The sequence below is a fragment of the Salmo salar genome, chromosome ssa02 (assembly GCF_905237065.1).
Source record: "Salmo salar chromosome ssa02, Ssal_v3.1, whole genome shotgun sequence".
NCBI lineage: Eukaryota > Metazoa > Chordata > Actinopteri > Salmoniformes > Salmonidae > Salmo > Salmo salar.
In genome coordinates, this window is record NC_059443.1 from 87,145,320 (window position 1) to 87,157,863 (window position 12,544).

Sequence of the window (12,544 nt, forward strand, 5' to 3'; positions counted from 1 at the left end):
CAAGAGATTCTCCGATAAAAGATCTCTGATCAACCATCAGAAAATACATACATGAAGGAGTTGTTTCATGATATCAATGAAATATCCCACCTAGCAAAATGTAATTGAAAATACGTTGAGAAGAAGACTATGCCCGAAGTCCAATATACGTTCGGTTTTAGTTGAAAGTTAAAAATATGTATTTTCGGGTTGTTTTTTTCAATGACTTGAAAACAACTTAATTTCAACGTACTTGCTGCCTATACACATGGATGCAGTATAATATATTAGTCTATAATCAATTTTATTAACAATCCCTCATCACTTCAGTATTTCTTTACAACATTAAAATGCTAATTGTCTTTATTCCACTACTGAAGAAGCATGCCTCACCATTAAGTTAATTATTGCCAACACATATTAACAAAGGAGTGTACATTTGGTTTTGATATTTAATATTTACAATTCATGTAACATTTAGTATACATAATTATTTATGCATCCAACTGACAATTTAGAATATCAGGATTAATTCTCAGATGTGCCAACCCAAATGTAATAGAGCATGACATTGGGGACGGACTGGGCCCCGATCCAACAACATGCCTATCTAGTGAACCCTGAAAAGAGAGAGAAGCTCTGCGGTGAGGTGGAAAGTTACTATGGATATTAAGGAGCTAGTTCTAGAAGCTAGTAAGTTTTAGGAAGATGAAAGTTCTAGAAGCTAGTGAGTTTTATTCTATAGAAAGAAAAAATTGAAAAAGATTATACAATTGTATATTATTATTTAGAAATACAGGTTTTTTTCTTGTTTTAATTGTTGACAGCCAGTAGACACCATGTTTGTATTGGTGAAGGTGAAGCATTGTAGTTGATTATAATGTGAAATGGAAGTTGCTTTCTGTTGGTGGTGAGCAAACTTGTCCAACAAAAATATAGGATATATTTGTTGTCTTAATGGGGTAGGTGTTACAGGCTTTGGTTTTTCCATTTATGTTTTGAGGTTGGACTTTAGCACGTATAGCTCGTTAGCACGTATAGCTCGTTAGCACGTATAGCTCGTTAGCACGTTGTTGTGTCTTTGGCATCATTAACTTGAAGACATGTTTATCAAATAACTCTCTAATTATTATTACGGATTAAACTGATTAATCGTGTAACTGTAATTAACTAGAAGGTTGGGGCACCAAGGAAAATATTCAGATTACAAAGTTATAATTTTCCTAATATAACTTTCAGATATCATAATATCTCATCTATGAGTCTTCTGATTTAATGACTTATTATTTACCTCACGTCAATCTCATTCCAAACGTCGTAAATTGTTGGTTATCTGCACAAACCCAGTCTTCACTATGAGTCATCCATACAGCAATTGTCATTTATTTACTAATCTAAATAATTCAACAGAAATGCAAAACAGACAGATATGGTTACAAGGAAATGATAGGAGAATGTGCCCTAGTGGGCTAAACCGGCATGGCGGCTTGTTAGACAAAAGGGGAGTGTGGGTCAGCTGAGAAGGCACTACAGAGTTGATAAAAATTAACAATTGAAATGCTAATCCTTTGCACATGAACGCTCACTCATTCGGGAACAATTGCAATAAATATATATATTTACGCTCAGTGTGTCGTCGGGATCTTTGTTGAAAAGTTCTGTTCTGTTGGAGAGTTTTGTCCTCGCGTTCTCTCTCTCTCTCTCGGTTAGAATGGATATTTCAAAGTGACATTCATTAATATTGTTATAGAATGGATGTTTCATCGGTCTTCGCGTTCAATGATACTGAATTCCTAGCTGCAGACTAGTAATTAATATCAAAGACTTGTTATTATTCTGTATCGATAGTCTAATAGTTTAACCACGTGGTATGGTTAAAGTTCAGTAGAGGGATGCATGGTCAAACCTATTAGCCAACTCGTAATGGAGTGGAGGCCTGGTCTGGTGATAGAAACCCTGGGTGGGGGTTTTATTCGGAATGACAGAAAAAGCTGTCTCATGATGCCAGGTCTCGTCTGTTCATGGGGGCGTGCCGATGACTTTGTAAAACTTTAAACAGAAAATACAATTCTCTCACATTAACATCTTACAAGCATCCCAACATATTCCAAATAGCTTTATCCTTATTTATTAATTTTATACAACCATTTAGATGTAAGTCTCATAGCTGAGGCTAGTATATAAACATTATTATGGTAATATGGCCGTATTGTCTCTCATGAGTTTCACAAAATTGTACCAAACGGACCAGTTCGTAGCTGGATTCTTCACCAATCTTTTATACCTTCTCCAGAACATAAATGTCGTTCGGTTCTCCAATTCTGTGAGGTGGAAGAATCCTTTGTTCTCTATACTGTGGCCATGAGGAGAGAATTTCCTCATAGGAATTTACGACCGCTCTCACAGAGCCTGGTGTCAGAAGTATAGAGGTCAGGGGATGGTGCAGAGGGAGGGGGGTCAACTGTGCTTGCTGTACCCAAAGAAGGCAACGTATAGCTCGTTAGCACATCTAGCTCATTAGCACATATAGCTCGTTAGCACGTAGGGTGGACTGATTGGTGTCACCTCTTTAGTCAGTATGTGTTACACCTGTGCTGGCTTGTCCATCTTGTTAGTGGGAAGGTGTTTCACCTGAGCTGGTCCAGGTTCTATTTAAGAGTGTCTGGCCCTGTGCTCCAGTTGTCTTGATAGATGTGGAGAGTCAGCACCTTTAGTTGCTCCACCTTTTTGGTTTGCTTCCTGTCTTTAAGTTTGGTGTGGGTTTTTCTTTTGTTTGCCTCTTCTTGGGCAGATTTAGTGGGTCTCATGGTGGGTGTCTTTTATGTCCCAGTTGTTGTTACTAGTCAACTTTCAGTAGACACTGAGAGCAAAATTGCAAGATTATGTTATAATACTTTTATTGCATCAAATGGTTGTTTTATGCAACAGAATAGAGGGTTCTAAGAACTATTGTGCCTGTGTGTTCTACTGAGGATGGGCCTCTGGGAGAAAACACTGACAGGAGATTTACAATGTCTTTTGGGTGATAAAACCTAAAGAGACCGCATTCCAGAGCATGAGTTAATGTTTCTGTTCTATATGGTACCAGGGAGAGATGACCCCAGGGCCAGACCCTGGTCTCTACACAAAGAGTACTGTTTTTACAGCAGATACTGTCTGCTGTGAATTATAATTATCTTTCATACAAATCATTAATCTTGTGACCCATTCTATACATCTGTTGTTTGTCATGTAGATTGAAAGGGATGTATCTTGGCTGTAAAAGACCTTTGTACTTTTGTCTCGTGGCTCTCAACAAATCATCTGGGGTTGATTCGTCGACCAGCCATCATTATCGTAGAGCACTCAATTGATTCACTTTATATGTGTGTGTTGTATTGATCTGCTCCCTTATTATTAAGTGAATAAAGATTTAGTTTCAGAATAACTCTGACTTGTGTGATAAGTTTGTCTCTACATTTGATATGAAAGAAATTAACCACATTTGGGGATGTTAATCTACACTTGGCTACTGCTCCTGACGACCTGGGTAAATAGTGCACGAGGGATCCCTCTAACTTGGGATCTCAGGGAGACCACACTTTGGGAACGGAGCAGATGGACCCACCTTTGACCTGAGAGGCAGCGAGCCGAGTGAATACCACATCTCAAACCTAGTTTTTTTTTAAAAAAGAGGTGAGCGAAACACGCAAAGTGTAGTTTTTATAAAACCCTCGTAGGCTCAGAGTGTGTATTCCTGTGTGAGGGGGGCACCTTGGAGGTGTAAACAGGGCCCAGTCAGTAGGCTCTGAGTGTGTATTCCTATGTGGAGGTGTAAACAGGGAGGCTCTGAGGCTGCTATCTGTGGGAACTGGATGAAAACTATAATCTGTGTTTACTAGTGAAGACCATTTATAAGATAGTAAGGTGCACCTGTAATTGTTTTAAACCTGTAATTGTTATAAACCTGGACCCCATTTTATAAGTATTGAAAGATGTAAATGTATGAGTTACATTATTCTAGGAACTAACCATGACACAGAAATGTGAAAATATTCCTGCAGGTTAAAATATTGTTGAAAATCAACTAATTAATTAGTTATGTTTGAGAATAGTATTGTGTGACTGTGTTATGAGAGTTGTGACTGGAAATGAGTCTTAATCTGTCGTCTGGATAGTAACATATAGAAATATGCTTAATCAGATGATTGAAATGTGGATAATAAGCGGGATAATATTTTAGAAAGCAGCGGAAGGTCTATAGTTCCTGGGAGGCTTGATTTTGCCGTGGTCTCTGGGAGGTTAGAGAGACCACTCTTAAATAATTATGAATAGATCCACCATAGATCCACCATTGAGCACAAAAACAACACTTGTTACAGAATATTTTACATAAAAATAACATCTGTCAGACAAACCATGCCTGACAACATGATCCAATAAGACAGAAAAATAGAAGAACATTTAAAGGCTGTGGACATTGTGAACTGCAGTCAAGGGTGTGTGGTCATTGTCTGGGAAACAAAAGTTTATTTTTTGTTCTGCTGGGAGTATTTATGGAGAGCTGCTTCGTAGCTGTGGAGAGTCCTTGAAAAATCAAATGGAATGGTTGTCGTGACTACCTGAGAATTTCTTACATTTTATGTGGATTCTGTGAATATATGAAAATATGATGAATTGTATGTGTGTATAATGATTAGTAGAAATTTGATTAAGTAATACTGGGAATATAATTAGATACAATTTAAACAACCCATATGTAGACGAACGTATGTTTTGAGTTGGTATCTTTAATGGATCATTTGATAAAGATGAGGTTTAAGCATTATTAAACAGTCTACAAAGTCTGGGCAGTTGTCTCAGAAACTGATGTGAGTGTGTCCACTTTAGGGTAAGTTACCCTACGGATGAAACTATAAAACGCTTATTGGATTTTCTCCATCCAGGTTCTACATTTGAAATAAAACTGCCCTTAAGGCCTGAATTTTTTTTTTCTTCCCAGTATGAGAGGAGTTGCTAGATTTATTGAATAAACCTTTTTCTATAAAGTTAGAGAATTAAGATGGAATCTCAAGCTGCTGCTCCAATACAGTATGAGGTGAGACGGTGAACAGATGTTGAACCGGGCAGTCAGCTGCTGCTGCTCCAATACAGTATGAGGTGAGACGGTGAACTGATGTTGAACTGGGCAGTCAGCTGCTGCTGCTCCAATACAGTATGAGGTGAGACGGTGAACTGATGTTGAACTTGGCAGTCAGCTGCTGCTGCTCCAATACAGTATGAGGTGAGACGGTGAACTGATGTTGAACCGGGCAGTCAGCTACTGCTGCTCCAATACAGTATGAGGTGAGACGGTGAACTGATGTTGAACCGGGCAGTCAGCTGCTGCTGCTCCAATACAGTATGAGGTGAGACGGTGAACTGATGTTGAACTGGGCAGTCAGCCGCTGCTGCTCCAATACAGTATGAGGTGAGACGGTGAATATGTACATGTAGGTAGAGTTATTAAAGTGACTATGCATAGATGATAACAGAGAGTGGGGGGGGGCTTCCTCTGACACCGCCTGGTATAGAGGTCCTGGATGGCAGGAAGCTTGGCCCCAGTGATGTACTGGGCTGTATGCACTACCCTCTGTATTGCCTTGCGGTCGAAGGCAGAGCAGTTGCCATACCAGGCAGGGATGTAACACCAGCATTTAGTTAGATATTACTGCACTGTTGGAGCTAGGAACACCAGCATTTAGTTAGATATTACTGCACTGTTGGAGCTAGGAACACCAGCATTTAGTTAGATATTACTGGACTGTTGGAGCTAGGAACACCAGCATTTAGTTAGATATTACTGCACTGTTGGAGCTAGGAACACCAGCATTTAGTTAGATATTACTGCACTGTTGGAGCTAGGAACACAAGCAATTAGTTAGATATTACTGGACTGTTGGAGCTAGGAACACCAGCATTTAGTTAGATATTACTGCACTGTTGGAGCTAGGAACACCAGCATTTAGTTAGATATTACTGCACTGTTGGAGCTAGGAACACAAGCATTTAGTTACATATTACTGCACTGTTGGAGCTAGGAACACAAGCATTTAGTTAGATATTACTGCACTGTTGGAGCTAGGAACACAAGCATTTAGTTAGATATTACTGCACTGTTGGAGCTAGGAACACAAGCATTTAGTTAGATATTATTGCACTGTTGGAGCTAGGAACACCAGCATTTCGCTACCCCCGCTAAACACATGTATGTGACAAATAACATTTGATTGGATTTATTATGAAGGTCACTTGTGTAAAATGTACTTTTCCCCACTCATCTTTTGATATTGCTTATGCATATTCAGTGGCCTGACTGTCTCCAGACTATGTCAAAGGCCCATCCTGGTAGATCTAAACCTAATGCGATCAGATGACAGAAGCCACATTTAGGTGCCAGGTGTAACTGAGGCCATAGATGCTCCATATCCATTACTTGGAGTGTTTTATATAATATGACTAAATGTGTTTCTGTGTTACAGGGGCAGTCAAGAAATGGAACAGCAAGGCCACAGAACATGACATAAGCAGAGCTATGGAGACCACCTCAAGCCCCTGGTAGAGCCGGGGGTGGTGTTTACCACTCCACCACGCCTTCAGCAGGCTGGAAAAGTGAGATTGATATTGTTTTTCCATACTAGCAGGGACCAAAAGTCTGTTGATTGGTCATTGGGTTAATTTCTTCAAATCAAGCTTTATTTATACAGCACATGTCAGACATGGATGCAACACAAGGGCTTCACAGGAAAAAACAAAGAAAATAAATATAAATATTTTGTACACAATCATAAGAGAATAAAAAAAACGGAAGAATAACGAGCTATACCTGCTAACGAGCTAGACGTGCTAAAGTCCAACCTCAAAACATAAAATGGAAAAACCAAAGACTAACACCTTAAAAGTTTGCTCACCATCAACAGAAAACAACTTCCATTTCACATTATAATCAATTACAATGCTTCACCTTCACTAATATAAACATGGTGTCTACTGGCTGTCAACAATTAAAAATAAGAAAAAATGTTTTTTCCCCACTAGAACTCTCGTCTTCCTAAAACTCATTAGCTTCTAGAACTCTCGTCCCCTTGGAACGAGCCCAAACAAAACTCATCTCCAATACGGATAAACGTGCAGCCAAAATAAATTGTGATCCATGGCAACTCACTGGCTAAACGCAAAACACAAACTTTTTGACTGCCCACCCTTGAGACAACCAAGTTGTCCTTACCACGGACATGTCTGATTTCAAGAGGAAACTCCTGCAATATCCGTAGTAACTTTCCACCTCACTGCAGGGGTTCACTAGATAGGCATGTTGTTGGATCGGGGCCCAGTCCCCAATGTCATGCTCTAGTACATTTGGGTTGGCACATGTGAGAATGAACCCTGATATTCTAAAAGCAGGGCAACAATGTCAATATAATTGTACCCATAAATTGTCAGTTGGTTGCCTGAATAATTATCATTACTAAATGTTACATGAAATGTAAATATGAAATATTTGGTTGCATAGTCTTATTTTCAATGACATTATGCTCGGTGGGATAGCCCAATTTCAAAACACAGTTTGAACGTGTCCAAATCAATAACCAATATGCAGAAACAGTTTGTGAGATATTGAAAACATCTGCCACAATAATCATATTACTTAAACAAGCACCTTATAAACTGCACAAGCACCAAAAACGCTGTTGTTTTGACAAGTAGCAATAAATCACTGATATCAATTAGGGGGGGAAATCAGGTTGTACGTGCTGTTGAAACTAAACAAACATGGAAATGGGAGATATATTTTACCTCACTGGTTAGAGGACAACCTGCAGAAGACAGTCAGCTACATTTTGGAGTGATGCATTTAAATTTAGGGGTCACTAAACAAAGGAACGCAACACTTATTTGTCATAACTCATCGCTATCATGTTGAAATCAATTGTGCCGAGAGGAGGAAGATGAGGTTGCACGTCCTGTTAAAACTAACAGCTCAAAAACCACACGGAATCTGGGAATAATGTGTACATCACTGGTTAGAGGACAATTTGTCGAAAACAGCTAGCTACATTTTGAAGTGTTGCATTGTGATTCCAGTGGGTCAACAACGTGGTAAACAGCTAGCTACATTTTGTGGTAAGTGTAACACAACGCTTTTTTTGTTAGTCACTTTTTGTTAAATCACATAAATAGTAACTCTTTCAATTCAGAGCCTGGATTTTCCCCCTGAGGCTAATATCCATATCATGTTGAAATCAATAGAACTGGGGACAAACGTTAATTGTACATTGTAACATCATTAAAATACTCATACAATGTTAAAACATTCTACATTGTGACATTAATTAATTGATATCATGAAACAACTCCTTCATGTATTTTCTGATATTTGATCAGAGATCTTTTATCAAATTATCTCTGGTCACAGCTATGAGATTTCTCTCCTGTGTGTGTTCTCTGGTGTACTACCAGATTGACCAAAACTCTTCCCACATTGATCACAGATATAAGGTTTCTCTCCTGTGTGGATTCTCTGATGAATTGTAATGCCTGATGAGGAGGTGAATCTCTTCCTACAGTCAGAGCAGCAGTGAGATATCTTCCCTGTGGATCTCTGCAGGTGTTTCTTGAGGTGTTCTGATCTGGAGAAACTCTTCTCTGCCTCGTCAGCATCATGAGGTTGTTGAGGCTCCCCAGAGGATCCACGATAGTCACGTCTCTCTCCTGTGTGAACAAAGTCAGACAGATGATTAATGGCCCACAACAGCGGTAATCCACTGTAAAAGTGATGCCAACAGCGCAGCCACGATGTTGTACAACAATTGACGTCTGTAATGAATGTAATGATTACTTGACATTTGTCTTAAAATGAGCAAGAACAGACATATTTTGTCTTGTTTTCACATTAGTAGTGACATCGATGATCGTAGGCTAGAAATAAGTTATTCATGTTGTTGAAACTCTAAGCAGTGTGGCAGACGACTTTTGGTCTCCAATATAGGCCCCTTTCTGTGTTTAATAAAATTGCGGCACGAAGGCGATGCACATGCAATTTGATTGCAGAAACTCCTCCGTGCTAATGAGGAAACCGATAGTTATGGATGTAGTTTTAGCCAGGAGCGAAAATAGTGAGCAAAGACTTTAGTTTTTCACAATGTATTCTGAATGTGAATGGGGGAAAACTCAGGGGAGTAACCTCCATTTACTGGTTGCTTATGAGTGCATTTCACACTACTTTGGATTATAATTGTAAGGCTCGTTTGAATGTCCTGTTTAATATAATGTTTGCTACAGTATTTAGAATTGTGTAATTATTGAAGAACCGCGTTAATGACAGTATCCATTTGGGTGTTGTGAATAAAGTTATTATTTTTGAAATATATTTTTAATTACATTTTTTTTCACCTTTATTTAACCAGGTAGGCCAGTTGAGAACAAGTTCTCATTTATAACTGTGACCTGGCCAAGATAAAGCAAAGCAGTGCGACAAAAACAACAGAGTTACACGTGGGATAAACAAACGTACAGTCAATAACACAATAGAAAAATCTATATACAGTGTGTGCAAATGGAGTAAGGAGGCAAGGCAATAAATAGGCCATAGTAGCGAAGTAATTACAATTTAACACTGGAGTGATAGATGTGCAGATGAAGGTGTGTAAGTAGTGATACTGGTGTGCAAAAGAGCAGCAAAGTAAATAAAACAATATGGGGATGAGGTAGGTAGATTGGGTGGGCAATTCACAGATGGACTATGTACAGCTGCAACGATCGGTTAGCTGCTCAGATAGCTGATGTTTAAAGTTAGTGAGGGAAATGTAAGTCTCCAGCTTCAGCGAGTTTTGCAATTCGTTCCAGTCACTGGCAGCAGAGAACTGGATGGAAAGGCGGCCAAAGGAGGTCTTGGCTTTACATTTACGGCTTTGTGGATGACCAGTGAGATATACCTGCTGGAGCGCGTGCTACAGGTGGGTGTTGTTATAGTGACCAGTGAGCTGAGAAGGCGGAGCTTTACCAAGCATAGACTTATAGATGACCTGGAGCCAGTGGGACTGGCGACAAATATGTAGCCAGGGCCAGCCAACTAGAGCATACAGGTCACAATGGTGGGTGGTATAAGGGGCTTTTGGTAACAAAACGGATGGCACTGTGATAGACTACATCCAATTTGCTAAGTAGAGTATTGGAAGCTATTTTGGAGATGACATCGCCGAAGTCGAGGATCGGTAGGATAGTCAGTTTTACTAGGGTAAGTTTGGCGGCGTGAGTGGAGGCATTGTTGCGAAATAGAAAGCCGATTCTAGATTTGATTTTGGAGATGTTTGATAGGAGTCTGGAAGGAGAGTTTACAGTCTAGCTAGACACCTAGGTATTTGTAGTTGTCCACGTATTCTAGGTCAGAACAGTCCAGAGTAGTGATGCTTGTTGGGCGGGCGGTTGAGCAGCGAACGGTTGAAAAGCCTGCATTTAGTTTTACTAGCATTTAAGAGCAGTTGGAGGCCACGGAAGGAGTGTTGTATGGCATTGAAGCTCGTTTGGAGATTAGTTAACACAGTGTCCAAAGAAGGGCCAGATGTTTACAGAATGGTGTCAGACCCAGTCAGTGTACCAGGTGGACATTGGGTTTGATTCAGACCCTGCCAGTGTACCAGGTGGACATTGGGTTTGATTCAGACCCTGCCAGCATGGCCAGAAATGTATTCCAAGGTCATTAACTTATAACCACAGAACCAACACAGACCTTTCATGCATGACTAAAAACACCTAAGTATTAGATTTACTGCCATGGTCTAGTATGTCACCGCCTCAGACACCATTCACAATGCTGGCTGAGGTACGAGTAAAACATGACATATTACTTCCTAACCATTCACAATGCTGGCTGAGGTATGAGTAAAACATGACATATTATTTCCTAACCATTCACAATGCTGACTGAGGTACGAGTAAAACATGACATGTTATTTCCTAACCATTCACAATGCTGGCTGAGGTACGAGTAAAACATGACATATTATTTCCTAACCATTCACAATGCTGGCTGAGGTACGAGTAAAACATGACGTGTTATTTCCTAACCATTCACAATGCTGGCTGAGGTACGAGTAAAACATGAAATATTATTTCCTAATTGTAAAAAAAATCCCCACTCCTTCATCAACTAGTCTCCCACTGTTTAACCAGAATAACATGAGTTGTGTCCTTCAAGCTGTTAGACTGTTAGTCCATAATCAACTAGTCTCTCACTGAGACAGCTTTGATGGCCCAATAAAAAAACAGTACGTTTCTGCCAGCCAATGTGATAATTCCAGTACAGTACATGTGTAAAGGGATAATTCCAGTGCAGTACATGTGTAGACGGATAATTCCAGTACAGTACATGTGTAGAGGGATAATTCCAGTGCAGTACATGTGTAGAGGGATAATTCCTGTACAGTACATGTGTAGAGGGATCATTCCAGTGCAGTACATGTGTAGAGGGATAATTCCAGTGCAGTACATGTGTAGAGGGATAATTCCAGTGCAGTACATGTGTAGAGGGATAATTCCAGTGCAGTACATGTGTAAAGGGTGTTGAGGGATAATTCCAGTGCAGTACATGTGTAAAGGGTGTAGAGGGATAATTCCAGTGCACCGGTTATTGACTGGAGACTTAAAATGCTGAAAACAGGTCCCTAACGGAATGACAATAACATGGCTGCTTGTTAAAGAAGAGATGGAGAGAGAGACAGAGATAACCATATACATTGCACATGGACCGTAAGAAATCCTGAATGTATTGAAATGCCTGGGCTCGCAGGGGATGTGTTAATTCATAACCCATCACTTATACCTGTTAATTCATAACCCATCACTTATACCTGTTAATTCATAACCCATCACTTATACCTGTTAATTCATAACCCATCATTTATACCTGTTAATTCATAACCCATAATTTATACCTGTTAATTCATAACCCATCATTTATACCTGTTAATTCATAACCCATCATTTATACCTGTTAATTCATAACCCATCATTTATACCTGTTAATTCATAACCCATCACTTATACCTGTTAATTCATAACCCATCATTTATACCTGTTAATTCATAACCCATCATTTATACCTGTTAATTCATATCCCATCATTTATACCTGTTAATTCATAACCCATCATTTATACCTGTCACGTCCGTCGTAAGGATTGGACCAAAACGTAGCAGGAATGTGAATACTCATCTTCTTTAATGAAGGAAACCGTGAACACTTAACAAAACAACAAACATCGACGAGAAACAGTCCTGTTTCAGGACTGGAAACAACTACCCCCAAATCCCATGAAAAAACACCCCTACTAATTAGGACCTTCAATTAGAAGCAACGAGGAGCAGTTCCTTCCAATTGAAGGTCAACCCAATTAACTAAACATAGAAATATACTAACATAGATCATTACCCAACAAACCCCGAAACACTGTAAACAAATACCCCCTGCCACACCCTGACCAAACTACAATAACAAACAACCCCTTTTACTGGTCAGGACGTGACAGTAACCCCCCCCCCAAAGGTGC

The 12,544-nt window shown here is 39.6% G+C and overlaps 1 protein-coding gene across 1 annotated transcript in view; it reads left to right on the top strand.

Moving 5' to 3' along the window:
• The first annotated feature begins 641 nt into the window (after positions 1-641).
• Positions 642-12,544, top strand: part of LOC106591754 (oocyte zinc finger protein XlCOF26-like) — a 64,504-nt gene continuing 52,601 nt past the window's right edge. Inside the window, exon 1 of the mRNA XM_045713468.1 lies at positions 642-672. Coding sequence (XP_045569424.1) covers positions 642-672 — 31 coding nt within the window. The remainder of the gene's footprint in view (positions 673-12,544) is intronic.